The 27,811-nt window shown below is 46.3% G+C and overlaps 1 protein-coding gene across 5 annotated transcripts; it reads left to right on the top strand.

The window, feature by feature from the left end:
- The first annotated feature begins 100 nt into the window (after positions 1 to 100).
- On the top strand, positions 101 to 27,209 carry LOC140454504 (uncharacterized). Of its 5 annotated transcripts, none has more exons than XM_072549303.1 (7): positions 101 to 158; positions 6,215 to 7,984; positions 17,777 to 18,036; positions 19,140 to 19,261; positions 19,788 to 19,917; positions 21,987 to 22,112; positions 26,659 to 27,209. In XM_072549303.1, the coding sequence occupies exons 2-7, from the start codon at positions 6,715 to 6,717 to the stop codon at positions 26,791 to 26,793; spliced, it is 2,043 nt and encodes a 680-aa protein (XP_072405404.1). In that variant the 5' UTR covers positions 101 to 158; positions 6,215 to 6,714; the 3' UTR covers positions 26,794 to 27,209. The 5 variants fall into 5 exon arrangements, with proteins under 5 accessions (XP_072405404.1, XP_072405405.1, XP_072405408.1 ...); XM_072549304.1 differs by having other exon boundaries at positions 157 to 214; XM_072549307.1 differs by lacking the exon at positions 101 to 158 and adding an exon at positions 559 to 615.
- The last annotated feature ends 602 nt before the right edge of the window (positions 27,210 to 27,811 follow it).

The raw sequence follows: 27,811 nt of genomic DNA, 5'->3' as shown, positions 1-27,811 counted from the left end.
CAAACTGCAAAGATGATACACCAGGGTGGCTGCCTGGAATGAAGCAGTCCGGGACAGAGTGACAGGGCTGCCTGACTTGTCTGCTTCCCTCTCAGACTCCGCCTTTGACTAAGAGCAGTGAGGCAGAGGGATCCGAATCCGCCACACAGACCCAGCGGGTAAGTCTGCGCCAATGCGGGGGTTTGCGAATTGCGCTAACGAATTCTGAATACAGGTAACGACACCCACATACCCCCTGCCTCCCTCCCCACCCCAAAACCACACTGCAGCTCGGAAAACCTTCATGTCTGGGGGCTTCTCATTGTCAATTTTCAGACGAAACTGACACGATGGATTATAAACCCGGGAACAAAAAAAAATGCATTTCAAACTCGCCGTTAGTTTCCTGTGCTGCACAGAGAAAGGTCCTTGCGAATACCTAAATGGATCTTCATTGTTGTAATTGATATTAACTCTGGGCCCTTTTCTCTGCTGACACGGGCGAATGCGGATCTATCCCTGTGTTGTGTGTGTTGTGTGTGTGTGCGTTTCTGCGCTGTCACGTTGCCAGAAACGAGTTTGTGTTAATCGCAATTTCTCTCAGCTCTTTGCACATTCATTGAATTTCAGTCGCAGGTGGGTTACAAGTCGACGATACCGTCTGGGTGAACCGGGAAACCGAGCTAGGTTCGAGTCAGAGGAGCAGAATCAAGTGAAACAATTAGACCCAGATTGACCACCCCGCTTCATTAATCCGGTTTGTGTCCGATAAACATCGCCCAGGCTTGTTTGCATTGTCTCGGAGATCACTTCTCAAGACGCTGCGTATTTCTCACTGCTGTTAAAAACGAAGGAAATCAAACCGTAGTGTAATTCGGGAGCGGACTGATTTCGTTCGAGGACCTGAACTGCACAATGCTGATAAAAGCAAAACCACTGCGGATGCTGGAAATCTGACATAGACACAGAGAATGCTAGAGAAACCCAGCAGGTCTGGCAACATCTGTGGAGAGAGAGAGAGAGAGAACCAGTTAATGTTACCAGTCTGGTGTGACTGATCTTAGGAAGGCCTGCTGGAGCTGCTGGGTGAAGATGAGATGAGAGCGATAGGGGTCAGACCCAGGCGAGTGCTGGAATCGACTGGTTCAGAGGTAACAAAAGGCAAGGGTGAGGGGTTCAACAGTGGAGGCAGAAATGAGGCTGCTGATAGAGAATGTATTTCCTGATGTTGTGATGGTAAGGAGGTCAGCCAAGTGGATCTCATAGATTATAAATTCACCGATTGGCCTCAATCAGGGAGCCTTGGGTGACATATAAACAGGACCATCAGAGGTTCTGTTGACTCAGAGCTGGCTCTGAGGGAGCTGGGTGGAGGATGTTGCCAGGGTTGGAGGATTTGAGCTATAGGGAGAGGTTGAATAGGCTAGGGCTGTTTTTCCTGGGGCTTTGGAGGCTGAGGGGTGAGCTTGTAGTGGTTTATAAAATCATGAGGGGCATGAATAGGGTGAATAGACAAAGTCTGGGGCGGGGGAGTCTAGAACTAGAGGGCATAGGTTTGGGGTGAGAGGGGAAAGATATAGAAGAGACCTTAGGAGAATTGTTTTCATGCAGAGGGTGGTACATGTATGGAATGAGCTGCCAGAGGAAGTGGTGGAGGCAAGTAAAATTGCAACATTTAAAAGGCATCTGGGTGGGTATATGAATAGGAAGGGTTTGGAGGGATATGGGCTGGGTGCTGGTAGGTGGGACTAAATTGGGTTGGGATATCTGGTCAGCATGGATGGGTTGGACCGAAGGGTCTGTTTCCATGCTGTATATCACTATGACCAGTGTCAAATACTATGCACATGTAAATAAAGGGTGACTTGGAGCCTCTGTGGAGTTATATCACCTGGTAATATAATCCAGAGATCCAGAAACATTTCTGGGTACACAGGTTCAAATCCTGCACCATCAGGGTTGTTTTTCTAAATTACCAGTTTACAGGATGTGAGTGTCACTGGCCAGGCCAGAATTTATTACCCATCTCTAATTGCCCCGAGGACATTTACGAGTCAGTCCCATTGGAGTCACCTGTAGGCCAGACCCATTAAGGACAGAATTCCTTCCCTAAAAGATATTAGTGAATGCAGGGTTTTTAGGACAATGGTCACTATTAGGCCATCATTTTAATTCCAGATTTTCATTGAATTCAGATTTCACCATCTGCCATGCTAGGATTCGAATGCATGTTCCCAACACATTAGCCTGGGGTTCTGGATTACTGGTGCAGTGATTATCACTCCATCACTGCCTCCCCTCCAATTCAGTTCATATACCAGCTGGTCATGGCACCCATGAAACACCAATTGGCATCCTGCAATGAATTAAATCTACTGTTCTTACCTGTCTGGCCTACATGTAACTACAGGTCCATAGTTATGTGGTGGACCCTTAACTGCCATCTGAAATGGTCCATCCAGCCACTCAGTCCAAGGTCAATTAAGGGTGGGCAAATGATGGCCTTACCAGCAATGCTTAATGAATAATAAGCAGTTATGTAAATGAAAGGCAGTTATGGTTGGAGGCTATTTGTGAAATAAAGCAAAGAATTGCATTTAGTCTCAGGCAAGATTCAGCAAGTGGGATGGAGTGGGCTAAGGAACTGAGTTTGTTATGCATTTATTAAATATAGGTACTGCTGGCTAGGTTATCGTTTACTGACCACCCCTAGCTGCTCTTAAGCTGTCTTCTTGAACCACTGTAGTCCATCTGGTGTATGTACACTCACCATTCTGTAAGGATAGACATTCCTGTATTTTGACCCTAATGTCAGTGAAGGAACGATGACATATTACCAGCTCAGAATGCTATGTGAGTTGGAAGGGAACTTGCCAGTAGTGATGTTCTCATGTATCTGCTGCCTTGTCCTTCTAGAGGGTTGTGGCTACACGTTTGGAAGATGCTGTCAAAGCAGCTTTGCTAAATCGCCATAGTGCACCTTGGGTACACACTGCTATTACTGAGCATCAGGTAGTGGAGGCAGTAAATATTGAAGGTTGTGGATGGGCTGTTAATCAAACTGATGTTTCAACATGAAAGAACTACTTAAGTGTTATTTGAGCTGCACTCATCCAGGCTTGTGTGCAACTCTAGTCTCCCTCCTATAGGAAGGATATTGTGAAACTTGAAAGGGTTCAGAGAAGATTTACAAGCATGTTGCCAGGATTGGAGGGGCTGAGCTATAGGGAGAGGCTGAATAGACTGCTGTTTTCCCTGGAGTATCAGAGGCTGAGGGGTGAGGGGTGACCTTATAGAGGTTTATAAAATCATCAGGGGCATGGAATAGGGTGAATAGTCAAGATTGTTTCCTCAAGGTAAGGGTGCCCCAAACTAGAGAGCATAGGTTTAAGGTGAGAGGAGAAAGATTTAAAAGGGACCTAAGGGACAACCGTTTTTACACAAAGGGTGGTGCATGCATGGAACGAACTGCCAGAGGAAGTGGTGGAGGCTGGTACAATTACAACATTTAAAAGGCATCTGGATGGGTATATGAATAGGAAGGGTTTAGAAGATATGGTTAAATGCTAGATTAATTTAGGATATCTGGTTGATATGGATGATTTGTACTGACGGGTCTGCACACCTCTTATGACTCATAGATTTTACCACTAAAATACTTATGGGACCAAGGGCAAGATTAATGTGGGTAATGTACTGTTTAGCAAATGAAAACGGTTGTATGCTTTTGTTCTTAATATTTGTTCCCAGATTGGCTCTTCTACTGCCTGTTGCCCAATATGGTAATCCAAAGCCTAATCCCCTGTACATTTTCTCACTCCACATGCATCAGCAGCTTTTCTGTTATTGCTGATACAATCGGAAATGTTCTGTTGCTCAGCCTTGAATGGACAAGCTGTTGCTAGGCTAATCTGTAACTCTCACTCTTGTGTCAGCATGCCTTAATTCTTTTGTTTTATCGGCTTCTCTTAACACTGCTTTATAGTCTTCCTCACATTTGTCTTCCTTCCAGTGCCCTTACTGACAACAGCAACTTACATTTGTGTAGCACCTCGAATGCAACCAAATATCCCAAGGCATTTCACAGAAGCACAATCAAGTTAAATATGACACCAAGTCACATCAAGGAAATAAGTAGGCCAGATGACCAAAGGCCTAGTTAAAAATGGAGGTTTTCCGATAAAAGATAAAGTTGTCTTAGTCCTACCAGACCACAGGGCTGATCTCTCATTGGAAAGAGATGACGGCTGGTGGTTTAATCTGAGGGTCAGCATGCTTCAGGTGAGGAGAGAGTTGAGAAGGAGTAACCTCATGGTAACCTCAGCCAATGCAGGGTTTAAAAAAAAAATCATTCTTGAGATGAGGGCGTCACTGCCTAGGTCCACATTACTATCCATTTCCTAATTGCTCAGAGGGCTGTGGGTCTGGAGTCACATGTACCCAGACAAGGTAAGGATTGAACCCAATATGTTAGCATCTCAGTTGGCTAGACAGCTTGTTTGTGATGCGGAATGATGCCCACAGCACAGGTTCAATTCCCAGCTGTGGTTACCAGCTGAGGTTACCAGGAAGGTCCCACTTTCTCAACCTTGCCCATGGCATGGTGACCCTCCGGTCAAGCCATCACCAATCAGCTTATCTCGATTGAGAGAGCAGCTGTATAGACCACTCGGACTGTGGCGACTTTAAGCAATGTATTAGAGGAGGAAAGATGGAAGAACGGGAATTCCAGAACTTGGGAGTCTTGGTATCAACAGCATGTCACCAGTGGTGGAACAATTAAAATTGGGGATGCTGAAGATACCAGAGTGAAGGAATTTAGATATTTCAGAGGCAGGCAGAGATTACAGAGATAATGAGGGATGGCATTTGAAAATAGGGATGAAAATTTTGGTGTCACGATGTTGCTTGATCAGGGGCCAAGGTAGATCATTTCCATAGCATCAATCACGTTTTATATTCACTGCCTTCACCACTGGCGCACAGTGTGGACCATCTACAAGATGTGCTGCAATAACTCACCAAGACCTCTATGATGTAAAACAATGGTTCTGAAAGGCTTAATGTTGGAGACTACATTAAACTCCATTCAATACGATGATATCATAAGGACTTGGGTGGGAAAGGCAGAAAGTCTTAGCACTTTGCAGGTCTCCCAATAGTCTGAGTAACAATGACTAACTTGATAATGGAACTTGTGCCTGGTTGTTATCCTACAATAAATGGCATGACTATTACTGTAAACCAAATATGGCTTAAGACTCAGTCAATGTAATGGTGCCAGATAACTATGTAAGACACAAGATGGAAGTGATTGACATCAGAGCACATCATACAGCTCCTTCAACAGCGCCTTCCAAACCTGCAACCGCGACCACCAAGAATGACAAGGACAGCAGTTGTGTGTGAGCAACACTACATGCAATTTTCCAACATTATCCTGGCTTGAAATTGTATTGCCATTCATTTAACATCACCCGATCAAAATCCTGGAACTTACAGCCCTAACTGCACTGGAGGGGAGTTGTACCTACACCAGATGGACTGAAGTGTTTAAAGAAGGTGGCTTACAGCTACCATCTGAAGATGAGCAAAAAATATTTGTTCGTGGAATGAATTTGAAAAACCTTGGCTCACTCAACATGCAGGAATGTTTTTTTTTGCTGTTGCTGCTACAGTTGGAACATTTCATTACTCAGTCCTGAATAGCTAATTCTGTAACTCCCTCAGTCTCTCTCTTTCTCTCCTCTCAGCTTTTCTCTCTCTCTCAGTTATGCATCAAGAATAGTGAGCCTCAGAGGCCAGAAAACCTTGGTCTTTGCTGAGTTAGCTGACCTCATTTGAGGAGTATGAGGCCAGACTGAGGAAGGTTCGTGATCCTGATTGTTATCCAGTGACTCTGGATGAGAACAGGATCAGACATGGCAATGATGCATTCCTCAGGCAAGTATGATTCAGACGCGAAGGACGGTTCTTTGGATGAGGATGTAAGTGGTTACCATCTGGTGTTTATCCTGTTCCTGTTTGTGGGATACTACCATGCACAAACTGACCATCATGTTTCCTACAACATTTTGCTCCATTGGGTGTAAAGCATTTTACGATATCCTGACAATTGTGCAAGATGCTCCATAAATGCAAGTCTTTCTTTTCCTTCCATGAGTGCTGTAGAGTGTGCTGGGTGCACAAGGGTAACCTTGTTTGTAACACTATCTTTCCCTTTTTCTTTGTACAGCCGTGTGGTTTGATTCTTGCGTATGCCATGGAACGTGATCCCACGCCTTGATTCAGTCGCAACCTGTCTGGGTCAGAAGAGATGGATTAACTTTTCCGAGAACCCTGGGATCTGAATTAAAGCACAAGAGAAGAAAGAGAAAGGGGGCTGTTTTGAGTTATTCTCAGCAGCAAAGTTCCCATCCAATTATCCTGACTCCCAGACCTGTGCTCCCAAGGTGGGCACACACAGCACAAATGGTTTGAGGGGCAGATTCCAGTTGGTGTTTGGAAACTGTAAGTACGTGAAGGGGTGCGGAAGTTGGCGAGGTTGGGAGAGGAAAGAAAACATCTTGAAACTTTGCCACACTCCGTTAAAAGAAACTTAGAAAAATTGGAGGAGGGGTTGCCAGGAACAGCAGGGCATTCAGAAGACACTAGGAGCAGCAGTCCAATGCGGGGGATGGAGTTTCAGAGCCTCTTCCAGTTTTAAATAGAGAAGGGATCTGGGCATCGTTGGAAATGATGCTGTCAGACCGCCCGTTCTACGGTGCCGGCTGCCTGGCACCAGCTGCTGGGGACTTGGTGAGCAGGCTTTCTCCCCAAGCCAAGGCTGACCACCGCCCGTGGGTCCCACTCGGCCCAGCCGGGAAAGCGCAATGGCAAGGTAATGGCTGCTGCTGGAGACGGGCCCCTCTCAAATCGGCAGAGGACAGTGGCCAGCCTGTGCAGCTTCCTGGCTGCCACCTCAGAGAGAGGTTCGAAACAGATGGCAACATGGATGCCAAGAGACCAATGGGACTAAGTGGGGCTGTCCTTAGACCCACAGTGGAGCCAGAAGAAAGGCACTGCCGTGGATTTGGTCACACGGTGGAGGCAGAGGTTAGGCTGTTTACTAAATCTGGTCCCAAAGTGGAGGAAATAGATGGGCCCGGTCCTCCAACTGACTGCACACCAGATGCATGTGTTGGGTCATGTCATGGCACTGGTCCCACTGCAGAGGCAGGGAGTGGGCTCAGTCATGGAGCTGGTCCCACAGAGGAGGCAGGGAGTGGGCTTTATCATGGGGCTGGTCCCACAGCAGAGGCAGGGGGTGGGCTCAGTCATGGAGCTGGTCCCACAGAGGAGGCAGGGAGTGGGCTTTATCATGGGGCTGGTCCCACAGCAGAGGCAGGGGGTGGGCTCTGTCATAGGGTTGGTCACAGAGTGGAGAAACAGTGTAGGCCGTACCATGGAGCTGATCACAAGCAGGTTGGGATCTCACAAGATCATACAATATCTGCTTCCAAAGACTGTGCAGTTAAAGAACTGACAGAATCTCACAAACACCAATGGAGGTACCAGAACATTAAAGATGTCGAGGGGAATGTTACCACAGGAACTGGTCCATCGGACATCCATCCACATCCAGCCTGGGAGGGCACTGCAGGGCTTGCAGACCCAGTAACTATGGAAACGGGCGCTGTGGGAGGCCAGGCCCAGTTGGGTGATGCCACCCAGGCAGAGGAGAATATTCTTGATGTGGACTGTGAGGAGCTCAAGGAGGCTGAGGATCACGACGATGAGTTTGGAGTGTTTGAGAAGGCGGGCAACCTGGTGCAATGGGCTGAATTTCCAGGCCCTCTGGGACTGGAGAGTGAGACTCCGCATGAGCAGAGCTACGCTGCAGCTGGATGGAGTTGGGAGTCGGGCGAGGATGTGGCGACCTGCAGAATGTGGAGGCCCAGGTCCGAGAACATGGCAACCGAAACAGACATGGACAAAAGTGTGCATCCAGGAGCAAGCCTTCACGGTAAACATTGGGCGTTCTGGTGGGTTGGTACAAAACCTTGGGCTGGAGTTTGGGTTTGATGGCAGGGAGGTGGAAGGAAGTGCAGTCAGCCCAACCCCAGTGTCACATGATCTAGCATCGTTGGCCAATGAGCAACTAGGCAATAAGAATGCCACTAATTAGAGTGGTGCAGGGGAGGTTCTGGGGCAAATTGAAAATCTAGAGAAAGTTGTCTGGTTGGGGGCAAATGTGTGGTTAGCCTATGCTCTGGTCAGTGGTCTTGGCTGGTAAATGTAAGGCCCCCTGCCCTCTCATTCTCTTATAGATTAGAATAGTTACAGCATAAAAGGAAGCCATTCTATTCGATGAGGCTGTGCTGGCTCCTTGCAACTTAGCTCCTTCCATTCCCCCATAAATTTCCTGTAGCCCTGCAAATATTTTTCTTTCAGGCATCAAACCGATTGTCTTCTGAAACCTTTCAGGCAGTCTAATCAAGATTATAACCATTCATAGAGTCATGTAGCATGGAACCAGCCCTTCGGTCCAATCAGCCAAAAGTGAGGACTGCAGATGCTGGAGATTAGAGTCAAGAGTGTGGTGCTGGAAAAGCACAGTAGGTCAGGCAGCGTCCGAGGAGCAGGAAAATCGACTCAGGAGGCCTCATTCCTGATGAAGGGCTTATGCCCGAAACGTCGATTTCTCTGTTCCTCGGATGCTGCCTGACCTGCTGTGCTTTTCCAGCACCACACTCTTGACTTCAGTCCAATCAGTCTATCCCAAACTAAACTACTCCCACCTGCCTACCTATATCCCTTCAAACATTTCTTATTCATGCACTTATCCAAACATCCCTTACATGTTATAACTGTATCTTCATCCACCACTTCCTCTGGAAGTTCATCCCACACACAAATCACTCTCTGTTTAAAAAAAAATTACCTTTCATGTCTTTTTTAAAAAATCTTTCTCCTCACAATTTAAAAACATGCTTCTTGGCTTTGAAGTCCCCCATCTGAGGGAAAAGACACCTGCCATGTACATCATCACTCACTGTGTGGAGAAAAAAGTTCGACATGCTCAGTTTGATTCTTTTGCTAACAATGTTAACAACTGTGTTTTCTGGTTCTTAGGTTCTGCGCCATTGGACAGTTCTCTGAGTGAAAAAGCTGCCCCTTAGGTCTCTTTTATATCGTTCCTCTCTCACCCTAAACCTATGCCCTCCAGTTCTGAACTCCCCGATCCCAGGGAAAAGACTTTGCCTATTTACCCTGTCCATGCCCCTCATAATTTTGTAAACCTCTATAAGGTCACCCCTCTGCCTCTGATGCTCCAGGGAAAACAGTCCCAGCCTGTTCAGCCTCTCCCCGTAGCTCAAACCCTCCAACCCTGGCAACATCCTTGTCAATCTTTCTGAACCTTTTCAAGTTTCACAACATCTTTCCGATAGGAAGGAGACCAGAATTGCATGCAATATTCCAACAGCGGCCTAACCAACAGCCGCAACATGACCTCCCAACTCCTGTACTCAATACTCTAACCAATAAATGAAATTCTTCTTCACTATCCTATCTACCTGTGACTCCACTTTCAAGGAGCTATGAACCTGCACTCCAAGTCTCTTTGTTGAGACTAAACTCCTTCAAAGTTTGGGAGAAGATTTGTAGCTCGGGTGCTCATTGTTGTGGTTCTGTTCGCCGAGCTGGGAATTTGTGTTGCAGACGTTTCGTCCCCTGTCTAGGTGACATCCTCAGTGCTTGGGAACCTCCTGTGAAGCGCTTCTGTGATGTTTCCTCCGGCATTTATAGTGGCCTGTCTCTGCCGCTTCCGGTTGTCAGTTCCAGCTGTCCGCTGCAGTGGCCGGTATATTGGGTCCGGATCGATGTGCTTATTGATTGAATCTATGGATGAGTGCCATGCCTCTAGGAATTCCCTGGCTGTTCACTGCAGTACACCAGAACTGCAAAAAGAGGAAGAAGAACACCTGTACAATGTATTCGCCAAAAACGGATACCCCTGCAATTTCATCAACAGATGCCTAAGGGAAAGCCAACGGAATGAGGACATGCTACAACCCAAAGGAATAGCCACACTACCATACATCAAAAACATTTCTGAACTGACAGCCAGACTACTGCGACCACTAGGACTCATAACAGCACACAAACCAACAGCCACTGTCAGACAACAACTCACCAGGACGAAGGACCCGATACCCAGCATGAGCAAAACCAATGTAGTGTACAAAATCCCATGCAAGGACTGCACAAAACACTACATAGGACAAACAGGAAGACAGCTAACGATCCACGTCCATGAACACCAACTAGCCATGAAACGACATGACCAGCTATCCTTAGTAGCCACACACTCAGATGACAAGCAACATGAATTCGACTGGGACAACACTACTATTATAGGACAAGCCAAACAGAGAACAGCCAGGGAATTCCTAGAGGCATGGCACTCATCCACAGATTCAATCAATAAGCACATCGACCTGGACCCAATATACCGGCCACTGTAGCGGACAGCTGGAACTGACAACCGGAAGCGGCAGATTCAAACCACTACAAATACCGGAGGAAAGATCACAGAAGCGCTTCACAGGAGGCTCCCAAGCACTGAGGATGTCACCTAGACAGGGGACGAAACGTCTGCAACACAAATTCTCAGCTCGGCAAACAGAACCACAACAACTAAACTCCTTATTTACAAAGACGAATCACAACTTGCTTTTGTTTTTTTACTGAATGCCTCTCGCCTGGGATTTTGTATTCTTTTCTAAGCACATTCCCAACCTTTCCAAACACCTCCAATATATTTTGCAGAAATAATCCTTTGATAGCCTCTTTTACAGTAGCTCGTTTACAATTACAGTTTTACGTTTATACCGCCTCTGTAGAATTATTTGTCTGTTCTCGTCCTGTCTTAAGTTGCAGGACTTTCAAATTCAAATCGCATTAAGGTCACCAGCCACTTGGCAATGTAGAATTTGAGCATTGCTATAAAATGATACATTTTATCAAAGTCCTGCACTCACGACAATTCACAAAACAGTATCAATGTCATCGGGAACAAAAACAGAAGTTGATGGAAAAGCTTGGCAGGTCTGGCAGCACCTGTGGAGAGAAATCAGAGTTAACGCTTGGGTAGAGTGACCCTTCTCGTTCTGTTCTTGTTTCTGATTTATAGCATCTGCAGTTCTTTCGGTTTTCAGTGTAAACGGGAACCAACATATCTGTACTGTATGACAAAAAAAAACGGATTGATTGACAAGTGGACCCTAATTGGACTGTAATTGCTACAGTCATTGTAATGAGAGTGTGCCAGTTAGATAAGAACTGACACTTAACTAACTGTCAAGTTTTGTTTAAGTTTAAAGCCGGCAGATTGACTCTAATTTGCCACGGCATTGCCTGTAGGAATGATCCAGATAATGGATATTGTTTATTTTGTCGCGTGAAGCAGGCATATTGTTCATTCTGTCTGCAAAGAACAGACCTCTGTGTATTAATGGATATAGCATCCAGTACCCACAAGTGTATCACACTGCAAGTGAAACTGACAATCTGAAATGTATTAGGAGAAAGTGAGGACTGCAGATGCTGGAGTACCAGAGTTGAAAAATGTGGTGCTGGAAAAACACAGCAGGCCAGGCAGCATCCGAGGAGCAGGAGAATCGACGTTTCGGGCATAAGCCCTTCTTCAGGAATGAGGTTGGTGTGCCAAGCGGGCTGAGATAAAGGGTAGGGGGGAGGGGCGCTGGGAATACGATAGGTGAAAGGAGGTGAGGGTGAGGGTGATAGGCCGGAGAGGGGGTGGGGGTGGAGAGGTCGGGAAGAAGATTGCAGGTCAAGAGGGCGGTGCTGAATCTGGGGGTTGGGACTGAGATAAGGTGGGGGAGGGGAAATGAGGAAGCTGGAGAGATCTACATCCATCCCGTGCTGGAGGAAGAGCGCCTCATCTTCCGCCTAGGAACCCTCCAACCACACGGGATGGATGTAGATTTCTCCAGCTTCCTCATTTCCCCTCCCCCCACCTTATCTAAGTCCCAACCCTCGGACTCAGCACCGCCCTCTTGACCTGCATTCTTCTTCCTGACCTCTCCACCCCCACCCCCTCTCCGGCCTATCACCCTCACCCTCACCTCCTTCCACCTATCGTATTCCCAGCGCCCCTCCCCCAAACTCCCTCCCCCCTACCCTTTATCTCAGCCCGCTTGGCACACCAGCCTCATTCCTGAAGAAGGGCTTATGCCGGAAACGTTGATTCTCCTGCTCCTCGGATGCTGCCTGGCCTGCTGTGATTTTCCAGCACCACATTTTTCAAATCTAAAATGTATTGTCAGCATAATCCTATGCACAGTCTGTACAATATTTGCTAAAAAGTCTAGCACAGAATCACATTTAACGTTGAAAATTGCGGTTCGGGTTTTGCAAAGACGGGCTGATTGGGTAAAGTCAGCAACCTTGTCTGTTGTAAACAGCTGAATGGGGCTGCTGTTTGATACCATCCACCCACGTTCCCTGTAATTTCTTCAAGATGCACAGACCTCAGGTCCACGCATGAGAACGACTGGAGAAACCGGAGGTGAATGTATTGGTGTGAGCAAGCCATCGGAATGTCTGACCTTAGTTCGAAACGTACATTGCTAGGCCTACACAATGACTTAACCATTTTGCTGTGTTTTTTTTAAAGCATTTCGATCATTTTAAGGATTTGTCCAGCACACCAGGTTGGCTTAGTGTGGTTACACAGGTATTTAGCGATTATCAATTGAGGTTCCATGTCAGTGTAAATGGATTAATTTCATTGTTGCAGACGTCAGTTAAGTCAACAGGGAGAAGAAAAGTTGCACTTTTGTACCACCCCTACTTCACAAGCTGGGGCTGACCTGTGGAATGGAGAATGCAGACGAAACACTGGGAATGCCTGGTCTAAAGATTGTTCCCTACTTACTGAATCCATCCCTGACCCTGGCAGGAGTTTGTGAGTAAATCAGTCTGTTCACAACTCGAGTCTCTGGTTCAACTCCAAGATGAGTCTCCAATAACATCGTGAAGGCCGCCTATTTCCACCACAGTCCGATGGTTCCATTTTGCCTTGTATACAAACATACAATTTAATTGTAGGAGCAGGCCATTCGGCCCCTCAACTCTGCCCCATCATGCAGTGAAATCACAACAGATTTGGTTATGGCCTCAACTCTGTTTTCATGTCTTCCTTTGACTTCCTCGTCAATCAAAAATGTATCTAATGCCGGAGTTTATCACTTTCAGTGCCCTAGTCTCCACTGCTCTCTGGGGAAGAGAGCTTCATAGACTTGTAACCCTCTGAGAGACAGCTGTTCTCATCACCTGCAGATTATTTTTAAACTATGTCCGTCAACTCCAGTCTGGCCTACAAGGGAAGCATATGTTTGACATCTACCTATGGGGTCCTCTCAGAATGTAATGTTTCAATTGAAAACTTCTCATTCTTTTAAACTCCAACAGATACAACCTGACCTGTTGAATCTTTCCTCATAAAATAATCCCAGGAATCAGACAAATAACCTTCTCTGAACTGATTCTAATGCATTTAATTATTAGATTAGCTACAGAATGGAAACAGGCCCTTCACCACAACAAGTCCACACCGACCCTCTGAAGAGTAACCCACCCAGACCCATTTCCCTCTGACTAATGCAGCTAACACTATGGGCAATTAGCATGGCCAATTCAGCTTTCCTGCACATCTTTGTGACTGTGGGAGGAAACCCACACAGACACAGGGAGAATGCGCAAACTTCACACAGACAGTTGCCCAAGGCTGGAATCAAACCTGGCACCCTGGTGCTGTAAGGCAGCAGTGCTAACCACTGAGCCACCGTGCCAACATTATGAACTGTTGAAAAGGAGAACAAACTACACTCTAGACTTGACTATTCCAAAGCATTTCCAGCTTATTTTCTACATTCCATTATCTGTAAACTTAATTCGACACAAAATTCTGCTGCTTGTGTCTTAACCGGTTAACACTGCTGCCTCTCAGCACCAGGGACCCAGATTCCATTCCAGCCTCGAGGGTCTGTCTGTGTGGAGTTTGCATGTTCTCCCTGTGTCTGCGTAGGTTTCCTCTGGGTGCTACGGTTTCCCCCCAAAATCCAAAAATGTGCAGATTGGCCATGCTAAATTGCCCTGTAGTGTCCAGGGATGTGTAGGCTGGGTAGGCTAGCCATGGGAAATTCAGGGTTATAGAGGTAGGGTGTGGGGCTGAGTGGGATGCTCTTTGGAGGATTGATGCAGATTTGATGGACTGAATGGCCTTTTCCCACACTGTAGGGATTTTATGGTTCTGCTGTCATTCACCTACATTAGCTCTAGGTTATGCGATGTCTTGAAATTAAAAAGCTCATTGTTTTCAAATCCCACTACATCTTACCCCTCTCCTTCTCAGCAATTTTCACCAGGCCCACAACCCTCTGACATATCCATGCCCTGCCAATTTTGGCCTCTTCACCAGTTGTGATATTAATCTCTCTTCCACTAGTGGCTAGCTCTTCAATTGCGAAGGTCCTCATCCATGAAATTCCCTCTCTAAATCTCTTCGCTAGTTTGTCTCCATTTTGCTTATCTCCGTAAATACGCTTCTTAAATCCTACATCTGATGAATCTTTCAGTCATCTGAATCAAACTATCCTTATGTGGTGAGAGTGTGGGGCTGGAAAAGCATAGCAGGTCAGGCAGCATCCAAGGAGCAGGAAAATTGACTTCTTGGGCATAAGCATTTTGTCAGTAATGAGGCTGGGAGCCGAGGGATGGAGAGATAAATGGGAGGGAGGTGGAACTGGGGGTGCGTGGTGAAGGTAGGAGAGTGCGATAGGTGGATGGAGGTGGGGGTAAAGGTGATAAGTCGGAGGGGAGGGTGGAGCGGATAGGTGGGAAGAAAGATAGACAGGTGGGACAGGTCATGAGAGTAGTGCTGAGCTGGAAGGTTGGAGTTGGGATAAGGTGAGGGGACGGGAAATGAGGAAAGTGGTGAAATCCACATTGATACTATGGGGTTGGAGGGTCCCGAAGCAGAAGATGAGGTATTCTTCCTCCAGGTGTCAGGTGGTTAGGGAGTGGCGATGGAGGAGACCCAGGCCCTGCACATCCTTGGCGGAGTGGGAGGGGGATTTGAAGTGTTCGGCTACAGGGCATTGGGGTTGTTTGGTGTGGGTGTCCTGGAGATATTCTCTGAAACACTCTGCGAGTTACAACGGATACAGTAAATGACATGTGTGGAAGTGCAGGTGAAACTTTGGATGTGGAAGGCTCCTTTGGGGCCTTGGACAGAGGTAAGCAGGGAGTTGTGGTGCAGGATTTGCAGGGGAAGGTGCTGGGAGGGGAGGGTGGGCTATTGAGGGGCATGGACTTGACGAGGCAGTCGCATTGCAGTTTTTATGAAAAATGGATAGGGGTGGGGAGGGAAATATATCTCTGGTGGTGGGGTCCATTTGAAAATAGCGGAGGATGATGCAACATATATGGAGGTTGGTGAGTTGGAAGCTGAGGACCAGGGGAATTCTGTCCTTGTTGCAGTTGTAAGGGTGAGGTTCGAGGGCAAGAGATGAAGGAAGTGGATGAGATGCGCTGGAGGACATCATCAACCACGTGGGAGGGGAAATTGCGGTCTTTTGTCTTAGTTGGAGCGTGTGGTGCTGGAAAAGTGCAGCCAGTCAGGCAGCATCCAAGGAGCAGGAGAATCAACGTTTCGGGCATAAGTCCTGATGAAGCATCCTGATGAAGACCTTATATCCTAAATGTCCATTCTCCTGCTCCTCGGATGTTACCTGGCCGGCTGTGCTTTTCCAGCACCACACTCTTTGACTCTGATCTCCAGCATCTGCAGTCCTCACTTTCTCCTCAGTGTCTTATTCATACTACATCTGTGAAGCACTCAGGATGTTAAAGGCAAACATCCCCCACTTCATGATCAGTGCTATTCCCAGCACAAGCATGAAGGGCAACAGCCTGTTACTGCAAGATTCTGCAAGATGCTGTACCATGCATTCATTTCTCACATTGGAATTTGTAATGCCATTGTGGCCATTCAGGTCTAGCCCACCCTTTCATATTCATAAACTATTGCTGTGATGGCAAAATTTTACAACTAAAGGAGACCACTCAGCCCATTCAAAGGGCTATCCAATTAGTCTAACTCTTTCACTCTTCTCCTATCACTCTCCAGGTTTTTGGTTTTAAATGTAAACGTCACAACTCCCATTCCAATTCTTCCATTGAATCAGGTCACTGAAACATAGAATAGATTCCCTCCTCCATTGCCCTGGCTCAATCAGCCCGAAATAAAAATAAAGTACTGCAGATGCTGGGGTTCTGAAATAAAAACAGAAAATGCTGTGCAAACTCAGCAGATTTCGCAGCATTTGTGGACAGCGAAACAAAATGAACATTTTGAGTCCAATATTAATCTTCTTCAGAACTCAGTTATAGGGCAGCACAGTGACTCAGTGGTTGATACTGCTGCCTCATAGCAACAGGGGCCTGGGTTCAATTCAAACCTTGGACGAGTGTCTGTGTGGGCTTCTTTTGGGTGCCGCAGTTTCCTCCAAATATGTGAGGTTAAGTGGTTTAGTCATGCTAAATTACCATAATGTTGAAGAATGTGCAGACTAGATGGATTAGCATTGGGAAATCCAGGGTTACAAGGATAGGAGTCTGGGTGAGATGGTCTGTGGAGGGTCAGTGTGGCCTTGATGGGCCAGATTTCCTGCTTCCACACTGTAGGGATTCTATGATATGATAATTTCCAGAGAGAAAACCAAAATTAACGTTTCAAGTCTTTTATGACTCTTCTTCAGCCACCGAAGATTCATATCAAACTCAAAATGTGAGCTGTGTTTCTCCCTTCACAGATAGTCTCAGGCCCGCTGAGTTTCTGCAGTTTTTAGCTGAAACAGACTTGCTGGTCTGGGCAGTTTAATTAAACTTTGAGGACAGGTTAGATAGGCTTTGGTTAAATTCCTTTGCAGTTTGAAGGTTGATTGGGTGTCTGATGGAAATATTCAGTTGGGGAGATACCAGAGCAACTTTCCTCTGGTGCGGGAGTTCAGAAACAGAAGTACAGTTGTAAAATCAGACTTAGGCCATTTAGGAGGAAATTCAGGAGGCTGTTCATTCACACATAGGGTTATGGAAATGTAAAATGCTCTAACTCCCTGAAAATGAGTAAATACGAGGGCCAATTGAGCCTTTCAAGATAACCAGGAGCTTTTTTTCTGGATAGGGAAGCATGGTGGCTTAGTGGTTAGCACTGCTGCACTCACAGTGCCAGAGACCCAGGTTCGATTCCAGCCTCGGGCAACTGTCTGTATGAAGTTTACACATTCTCCCTATGTCTGCATGGGTTTCTTCCCACGCTCCAAAGGTGCGCAGGTTAGGTGGATTGGCCATGCTAAATTGCTCAATGTGTCAAGGGATGTGTGGGTTAGCTATGGGAAATGCAGGGTTACAGGGATAGGTTAGGGGAAAGTGAGTCTAGGTGGGATGCTCTTCAGAGAGTTGGTGTGGGCCAAGTGGCCTGTTTCCACACTGTATGGATAAGGGGGAGATTAAACAAAGGTAGGTAAATAGGTTTGAGTTAGAAATTATCTGATTAAGAGGTGCAACTGGGTTGAATGGCCTCATCCTCTTACAACCACGAGCATTACCTATTATGTAATTAGGAAATCACAACTGTGCTTTGTGTAGAGGCAGTGACCGACAGGGAATTGGAAGCTGAGATCTGTTTTTTTTACAGAGTGCTCATCTCTGATCTCTTATCCTCTAGGGTCTTCAAACAGAGCAGCAGAGAGTTGGAGGAGCACGTGCCCACCCAGTTGCTTCGCACCTGACCATACCCCAACTTCTGAAAGTGGCTGGAGAGCATTCCACAATGAAGATCGGCAGATGCAGGGCAGCAGCTTTGATGCTTTTCCCCTGAATAAGTGGGAGGTAGAACAGCAGGGAACCAGGATAAAATGGTGGTCCACTGCCCTGGAGCGTCACACGTTCCAACCAACACCATCTGCACAAACCTCACTGGGCGATGTAAGTGATTGCACAATATATGTAGAACATTAGATACCTGTAACAGTATGGAAACGGGTCATTCAGCCCAACTGTCAGTGCAATCCCTTTCCTACCTACTTTCATCAAATACTATCGGCTTATCCTGCTATTCCTTACCTTTCATGTACTTACTTGGCTTTGTTCAATACTAGAGTTTAAATGCCAGTTAGACAGGGTCCAAACATTTCCAGACAGGGATGGCACAATGGCTCAGTGGTTACAACCACTGTCTCACAGCACCAGGGACTCGGGTTCAATGCCAGCCTTGGGTGACTGTGTGGAGCTTGCACATCCTCTCCAGGTCTGTCTGGGTTCCCTCTGACTGTTCCGGTTTCCTCCCACAGTCCAAAGATGTGTACGTTAGGTGGATTGGCCATGCTAAATTGTCCACAGTGTCTAGGGATGTGTAGGTTAGGTGGGTTAGCCATGGAAAGAATAGGGTGGGGAGGTGAGTCTGGGTGGGAGACTCTTCGGAGAGTTGGTGTGGACTTGTTGGACTGAATGGTCCACTGTAGGGAATTCTATGAGTTCTATTCCAGCTCACTGTCCATCCATACCCAGTCAAGTGTTCTCCCAAATATCCTTTAATTAATGTATAGCTATCATCTGTTCCCTAGTTCCAGTACTCGGGCATCTCTACCAGACCATACTGGAAGATAACAAGCTTCCCCTCAAATGCTGGACCAGCTGGAGTCTTCAGCTATTCAGAATGGCTCGACCTCACCAGGGTTTTCCCAGTGCTACTAAGATTTAAGTTAATAGCAAACTAGACCATAATATGGGAGTGAAGGATAATAGTGCGCATTAACAAGCTGGTGCTGTAACACTTTAACTTTAGGCAATACTACAGCGGGTGCCAGGGTAGATCAATGAGCATGGGACTAAACCTGTTGCAAATTAGGATGTCGTGAACAAAATTTTAATTCAACGTAAATTGATGGAATGTGGATAATCTTTCCATGGAATTGAAGGGTCTGAAGTGGAAGCAAAACATTATTCTCATGCTGATAGCTCCAAGGAGGATTGTCTTGAAAGTGTTGCAATTGCTGCTTTGCCTGAGTTGTCTGTATCTTGGTTTTCAGGTTGGACTGGAGTCAGTGTTCCACTCCTGTTTCCCCATGGTCTCTTCCGCCAACTCGCATGACTCAATCCCACCCCTCGGACAGCTGCTGGGCACAGAGAAACCGGGTGAAGGATTCCTGAGGTACAGTGAAGTGTCCATTTGACATTCCATACCATTCACATATTGCACTTTCAGCAACAGGAGACTTACTGACCCAACCAGTCCAACACGTGTTTGCTGAGGAATGAAAGGATATATTACTTGGAATGATGTCCAGAAATAGGCTATTCAGCCTATCAGGTCCAAAAGCCACATGAACCTCCTGCCATCCTCCTTCCCCTCACTATATCAGCATTACCTTCTACTCTTCTCTCCCATAAGGCATGTGGGTTTTTGTGTGTGTGTGTGTGTGTGTGTGTGTCTGTGTGTGTGTGTGTGTGTGTACCATGTGTTGTGTGATTTTTAACTTTGTCCATCAGGACTGAAAGCCTGACTGAATAGCCAAAGGCCCAACCTCAAGAAGGAGAGCTGTACTGGGGGAGTTAGAGAGAGAGAGAGAGAGACCACACCAGTCAGCTTCAATTCTTGGCAAGAGTGTTCACAAGGGTGGTCCTCGCGATGAGGTGTGCAGAGCCAGATTTAATCCCTTTCTCTGGTTCTGTTACAGCACACAGGCCTGTGACCTCTGGGCTTCACTGCAGAGCACCGCTGAGACTGTCGGGCTGAGACATAAATGGGCTGAGTATCAGAGTCGCAAACATCTACTGATGTCGCTATGTGTAGATCCTGCAACCACGGTGAGTGATGCACTGCCTAAGAGCAGGTTTCAGTCTATTTGGGGCTTGTAACCAAAATTCCCTTTTTTTAAACTTGTTTCTCCAGTCACTTATATTATTTTGATAAGTCATTTAGTTTTTCACCATTTGCTAGGGATGCCTTTGGGCAGGAGCTGCACAGCTGGTCAGGCAGCATCCGAGGAGCAGGAAAATTGACACTTCAGCAAAAGCCCTTCATCAGGAATGAGGCTGGGAGCCTCGGGGGTGGAGAGTTAAATGGGAGGGGGATGGGGCTTGGGGGGAGGTAGCTGAGAGTGCGATAGGTGGATGGAGATGGGAGTAATGGTGATAGGTTAGAGGGGAGGGTGGGAGTGGATAGGTGGGAAGGAAGATGGACAGGTAGGACAGGTCATGAGGGAGGTGCTGAGCTGGAAGTTTGGAACTGGGAAAAGGGTGGGGGAGAGGGGAAATGAGGAAACTGGTGAAATCCACATTGATGCCATGGGGTTGGAGGGTACCGAGGTGGAAGATGAGGCGTTCTTCCTCCAGGCATCGGGTGGTTAGAAAATGGTGATGGAGGAGGCCCAGGACCCGCGTGTCCTCAGCGGATTGGGGGTTGAAGTGTTCAAGTGTCTTCAAGTGTCCCACTCCGCCGAGGACATGGGGCTCCTGGGCCTCCTCCATCGCCACTTCCTCACCATCTGACGCCTGGAGGAAGAACACTTAATCTTCTGCCTCGGAACCTTCCAACCCCATGGCATCATTATGGACTTCACCAGTTTCCTCATTTCCATCTCCCCCCCCCCCCACCTTATCCCAGTTCCAACCTTCCAGCTCAGCACCACCCTCATGACTTGTCCCACCTGCCCATCTTCCTTCCCACCTATCCACCCTACCCTCCTCTCCAATCTATCACCTTTACTCCCACCTCCATCCACCTATTGCACTCTCAGCCCCCCCCAGCCCCATCCCCCTCACAATTATCTCTCCACCCCCTCGGCTCCCAACCTCAATCCTGATGAAGGGCTTTTGCCCGAAACATCAATTTTCCTGCTCCTTGGATGCTGCCTGACCTGCTGTGCTTTTCCAGCACTACTCTGATCTCCAGCATCTGCAGTTCTTGCTTTTGCCCTTTGAGCGGGAGCTGTTATCTGGACTGCTGGTGTCAGGGCTGCAAGTTCTCTGGATGCAGGACGTAGTGCCTAAGGATGGCTGGGTGGGGTAATGCCCAGATGTTGTGGGGTGAGGATGTCTATTTGGTTGTGGTGCATGCCTGTGCTAGGGGTCCCTGGTCTGGTGTGATGCCTTGGAGTAAGAGACGGCATGATCAGTTCAGGGTGGGGGGAATAGGGGAAATGCCTGGGATCTTATGGGTGCTACTTGGAATCCAGGGGAGGGTGAGTCATTTGGGACACAGGCTTCCCAAAAGCTGTGGTGAGGGTCATTCTTGGACTGGGGTGGTCTGTCTGTATTGCAGGCTGTTGATCAGGGTGTTGGGGCTTCTTGCATTTGGGGTGGGGCAGGTTGGGGGTTGGTGGTGGAGTAGGGGAGGACCTGACATTGTAAAAATATGACATTTGAATGGAGTCCAGTGGTTGGGGTCACGCACTGGATATTGGAATGTCTGAGAGCCTGTGGAGTGGCGATGATGTGCAGGAACTGGAGGAGACAATTACCTTGATCTGGGATATAATATCTGATATTTGGACTGCAGGGTTCCAGGGATTGGAAGTTCTCCAGGATGGGGATGTAGTGCCCTGGGATGAAAGTTGGGGAGATGTCCAGGTGTGTCTCGGGTTGTGCTGGGGTTAAATTGCCAGTTGGCTGAGCTGAGTTTATTTCAGACAGCCCCTGGTTGCCTTTGAGTCACGCAATTATTTAACCTTTCAGGTATTTGGCTGAAGTTGACCATTTTCTTCCTGTTTCTTATGTTCCATTCTCATCCTGTTCCCTGTTACCATGTACTCTTAATTCTCCAAACACCCCTCATTCTGTTCTCACTTCTCTGATGTCTCTCTTTCTGTTACATTTCCCTGTCAATCTCTCGGCCCCTCTCCCCACCCTGTCACCTTTTGACTCCACTCTTTCAGGAGACATCCACAGGTCACAGAAGAACCACAGGCTCCTCCCCACTATTCTCCATAGAGACTCGGATGGAATTGCAGCCTTCACCTGAAATCTTGGACTGGGACTACAAGGAGTTAACGTTAATTAAGGTGTGCGAGCATAAAACTTCCCTCTTGAAATGGTGAGCCTGTTAAAAGGGCACTGACTGCACAAAATAATGTTTGAGAGTGAGACTATTCATTGGGGAAGTCTTTCTCAAAGTTGTTGCCTACCACACTCCCATTAACCCTTCACCTTCTGTGCTGGTTAATTAACATTCAAAGTCTGGCAGCACCTCAACATTTACATGCTCTTCCTCGTTCAAATCCTCTGCCTCCCAATCTCTGATTCCCCACACCCACAAAGAACTGGGTGCTCAGAGGAACTCGAGGTAATCAGGAAGCATCACCATGGTTTTTTTACGGAGGGGAAATCATGTTTATTTAACCAATTTATTAGATTTATTTGAACGAGGGACCTGTGCTGTGGATACCAAAGTGAAATTTCCAGAAAACCTTTGATAAAAAGACACATCCGTGATTATTGGGGAAAATAGAAGCTCATGAGCTGGACATATCATATTGGAATGGATAGAAAATTGGCAGAAAACAGCATGCATAAAGGGTCTTTGTCTGACTCGCAGGACATGACAAGTTGAGCCCCACGGGAGTTTTGCAGCAACTTCAACTTTTTACAATGTACATCAATTACTTAGCTGATGTGAGAAAAGGTGTAGTAGCTAAACTAGCAGGTGACGCAAAGTACAGATATAAGAAGTTTGCCAACAAATATAGATAGATTGAATGAGTGGACAAAATTTGGCTGACGGGGCACTAGATGGGGAAATGTGAACCGAAAAATGCTGTAAATCAGAAACAAAAACCAGAAGTTGATGGAAAAGCTCAGCAGGTCTGGCAGCACCTGTGGAGAGAAATCAGAGTTAACGTTTTGGGTTGAGTGACCCTTCCTCAGAACACTTCAAAGGTGGGGAATGTGGAATTTGAAACACAAGCAGATCAGCCATGATCTTATTGAATGGTGCAGGAGGCTGAAGGGCTGGAAGGTCTGTTTCTTCTCCTGAGGAGGTGGCGTCACACTGACAATGTCACTGGACCAGCAGTCCAGAACCTCAGGTTAAAGCAGTGGGGACTGGGTTCAGATCCTACCAATGTAGACAGGAAGGAGGCTAGAATAACATAGCAAGCCAAGCAGCATCAAGATATGGAGAAGTTGATGTTTCGGGTATAACCCTTGTTCAGGATTCTAGCATCTGCAGTTTTGTTTGTCTCAGATCCTACCAACAGCAAGTGATTAATTTGAATTTAATAAAAATCTGGAATAAAAACGCGAACCTACTGTTTGATGTAAAAACCCATCTAATGTAGGGAAGGAAATGTGCTGTCCTTACCCAGTCTGGCCTATACATGACACCAGATCCACAGCAATATGATTGACTCTGAAGTGCCATCAGGGCAATTAGGATAATAACAATGGATGCCTGCATTCCATTAGTAAGTAATAAAATAAGTTATACACTCGTACATGCGCATTTTTCCAATTCTGGCCTTCATCTCCAACTTTAATTACTCCACCATTGCGAGTTGTGCTTTCAGCTTCCTGGGTCAAAAGTTCTGAAATTGTGTACTAAAATTCTCTGTTCCTTTACCTCACTTTCTGCTACGAAGGAATCCTTAAAATCTACATGTTGTATGAAGCATTTGATTGCCAGTCCTATTATTGTCTTACGTAGCTCATTGTTAAGTTTTGCTTGATGACTGTCTTGGGAAATTTGGTTACATTAATGGTCCTGTATAAATCAAAGTTGCTTTTGTTCATAGCCAACAAAGTTCACAAAATTATGAAATGAGCTTCCCAGTCTGAATCCAGAAGGTTATGAGTCAAATGTTGTTTGTTATCTATATCAATGATTTGGATGAGAATGCACAAGGTAGGATTAATAAGTTTGCAGATGACACCAAAATAAGCAGTATCGTGGACAGTGCGGAAGGTTATCAGAAATTGCAGCAGGACCTTGATCAACTGGGGAAGTGGGCCAAGAAATGGCAAATGGAGTTGAATATAGATGAATGTGGTGTCTTGCATTTTGGAAAGTCAAATCGAGGTAGGAGTTTCATGGTGGAGGAGAAAGTGAGGACTGCAGATGCTGGAGTACCAGAGTTGAAAAATGTGGTGCTGGAAAAATACAGCAAGCCAGGCAGCATCCGAGGAGCAGGAGAATCGATGTTTTGGGCATAAGCCCTTCTTTGGGAATGAGCCTGGTGTGCCAAGCAGGCTGAGATAAAAGGTAGGGGGGGAGGGAATTTGGGGGAGGGGTGCTGGGAATACGATAGGTGGAAGGAGGTGAGGGTGATAGGCCGGAGAGGGGGTGGGGCGGAGAAAGGTCGGGAAGAAGATTGCAGGTCAAGAGGGTGGTGCTGAATCCGGGGGTTGGGACTGAGATAAGGTGGGGGGAGGGGAAATGAGGAAGCTGGAGAAATCTACATTCATGGAGTTTCATGGTGCATGGTAGAGCCTTACGGAGTGTAGGGACCTTGGAGTTCAGGCACATGGTTCTCTGAAAGTGGAGTCACAGGTAGACAGGGCAGTGAAGAAGGCTTTTGGCACACTGGCCATCGTCAGTCAGGGCCTTGAATATAGAAGATGGGAAGTGTTGTTGTTGTACAGGACATTGGTGAGGCCGCACTTGGAGTATTATGTTCAGTTATGGTCGCCTTGCTGTAGGAAGGACATTATTAAACTGAAAAGAATGCAGAAGAGATTTATAAGGATGCTGCTAGGACTCAAGGGACTGAGTTATAGGGAAAAGTTGGACAAGCTAGGATGTTTTGTTCTTTCGAGCACAGGAGACTGAGGGGGGACCTTATAGAAATGTATAAGACCATGAAAGGCATTGCTAGGGTGAATGCACTCAGTACTTTTCCCAACATTGGGTATTTGAGGACTAGAGGGCATCAGTTTAAGGTTAGAGGGGAAAGAATAAAAAGGAACCTGAGGGGCAGATTTTTTACACAGAGGGTGGTATGCATATGGAATGAGCTGCCAGTTGAAGTGGTTGAGGCAGGTACATTAACAACATTTAAAAGGCATTTATATAAATACATGGATAGGAAAGTTATAGAAGGATATGGAGCAGGTCAGGCAGCATCCAAGGAGCAGGAGAATCAACGTTTCGGGCATGAGCCTTTCTTCAGGAATGTCTATCAGTGCGTTCCTGAAGAAGGGCTCATGCCTGAAACGTCGATTCTCCTGCTCCTTGGATGCTGCCTGACCTGCTGCGCTTTTCCAGCTACACATTTTCAGCTCCGCTCTCCAGCATCTGCAGTCCTCACTTTCTCTTAGAAGGATATGGGCCAAGTGCAGGGAAACACAGTTAGTATTGATGGTCATTGGTCGACATAGACCAGTTTGGGCTGAAGGGCCTGTCTCTGTGCTGTAGGGAGTCTAGATTAAAGTGGTGCTGGAAAAGCACAGCAGGTCAGGCAGCATCCGAGGAGCAGGGAAATCGACGTTTCAGGCAAAAGCCCTAGGACTCTAAGACTCTAAATAGCATGAAACAACGCAAACTCTGGCACTGATTAATGTTAAATTACAATGTTCTTCAGGGAAGGAAACCTACCATCTCGTCTAGTTGAATTTTAACTGGTTTCTATACTGGCCAAACAAGGAACTCAATTGAATCAAACTGCCCTAACAAACACTCTGAAAACAAATACAGCAAGGGGTTAAATACAGAGAAAAGCTCTGTCTATGCTGCTCCCATCAAACACTTCAGAAAAGCTGCAACATGGGGTTATATACAGAAGTAAAGTTCCCACAACATTGTCGCCATCAAACACTTCAGGACAGCTACAGCACGGGTTCGATACAGAGTAAAGCTTCTTTTATGCTTCCTCCATCAAAGACTTCACATCAGATACAGAACGGGTTTAGATACAGAGTAAAGCTTCCTCTGCTCTGTTCCCATCAAACACTTTCAGATACAGCACAGTGTGACATTAAATGCAGCCAAAAGCTTCTTCAGGTGGTCTTGCTGTTGCAGTGGGTTGTGTCCCTGCTTCTAAATCAGGAGTTCTGGGGTTTAAGTCCCATTCCAAGAGCTAATTGTGAGGGAAGATGTGGATACAATGCAGTCAGAAGGTTTGTTTATCTAACTTCAGATCCTTCCAGTACACATCAATGCCAGGTGGTAAAGGCAGGAGAGATTTCTTGTCGTCCATGTGATGTAAAGAATACTGGAACCTCTACCATCACTATTGATGGATTCAAGCTACAGCATACATGTAAATGCGTACGTTGCCAAAGTAACATGAAGTGTGTGAGAGATCGGCAGCACAGACTAAACCTTCTACACTATCCCAATATATAGTCTCAGGTCAGTTGCAGCATGTGTTAGGGACACAGCCCAAACTCATTGCCCAAGCCCCAATCACAAAAGAGCATCCCCAGCCAGTACACATTGTGACAATTGTCTGTTTCTCACCATCTCCTTCAACAATCCAGAATGTCAATTGTGTGGGAAGTAAAGGTCTAATGCTGTGTGCCCCACACCCACTGGCTATCAGACTGAATTGCATCTGTACCTGGGTGTGATGATGTTGTCACTGGTCATCATGATTCTATTTTGCTCTGTTCTAGAACCCGACCCCTCAGATCCAGAATGGCTTCAGTCCAACCCACCGTATCCAGGCATTCTTTTACCAATGGACACAGTCTGACAGAAATGGCAAAAGCAAGACTACGTATGACTTCAATAAGAACTTCATGGCCTAGTGGATCTGAAACTGCAGCACTGGTGCTTCCTTCTTCTCCATCAAGTCTTTTGTACAGCCTTTATTTGTCTCTCTAGATCATGTCATTATTTATTTAAAGAGGTAGTTTTTTGTTTATTGGGGAAGTGGCTGGGCAGTCGGAATGAAGGGGCATGTGGGTGGTTTCGGGGGGAAATGCGGACCTTTTCAACTAAACAGAAAGATAGCTAGAAATATAAAACAGAATAATAAGAGTTTCTATAGATATTTTTAAAAGAAAGGAGTTTAACAGAGTAAGCATTGGTCTGAAAGAGAGTATGAAGAATTAATAATGAAAAATAGGGAGGTGGCAAATGAAGTGGTCAGGTATTTTGCATCAGTCTTCACTATACAGGATAAAGTAGCCTCCCATAAATAGCTGTAAATCAGAAAGTGAAAGAGAGGGAAGAGCACAAGAAAATTGCAATCACCAGAGAAGTGGTACTGCAAAAGTCAATGAAGCTTATGGCTGACAAGCCCACGGATCCTGATAGATGTCATCTGAAATATTGCAACAAAATGGCTAATGAGATTGGTAGTGTGTTAGTTTTAATTTTGCAAAATTCCTTCGATTTGGCCAAGGTTCTAATAATTTGGAAAATAGCAAATGTTATCCTAAAGGGAAGAAGAAGTAAAACAGGGAGTTATAGCCAGTTAGCTTAATAGCGGTCGTAAAAGATGTTAGTAGCTATTATGAAAGATGATATAGCAAGGCACTTAAAATTTAAGGTAATCAGGCAGAGTCAATATGGTTTTTGTGAAAGGGAAATCACGTTTGACCAATTTGTCAACATTCTTTGAGCAAGTAACATGTTATGGATAAAGAGGAACTGGTGGATGAACTATACTTGGATTTCCAGAAAGCATTTGATGAGGTGCCACATCAAAGCTTATTTCAGAAAATGAAAGCTCACGGTGTAGAGTGTAGCTTATTGACATGGACAGACAATTGGCTAGCAAACAGGAAATAGAAAATAGGCATAATGATATATCGTCTCTTG

Source organism: Chiloscyllium punctatum, chromosome 29, assembly GCF_047496795.1.
Source record: "Chiloscyllium punctatum isolate Juve2018m chromosome 29, sChiPun1.3, whole genome shotgun sequence".
NCBI classification, from domain to species: domain Eukaryota; kingdom Metazoa; phylum Chordata; class Chondrichthyes; order Orectolobiformes; family Hemiscylliidae; genus Chiloscyllium; species Chiloscyllium punctatum.
Note: the sequence above shows the minus strand (reverse complement) of the source record. Positions and strands in the feature narration are given on the sequence as shown.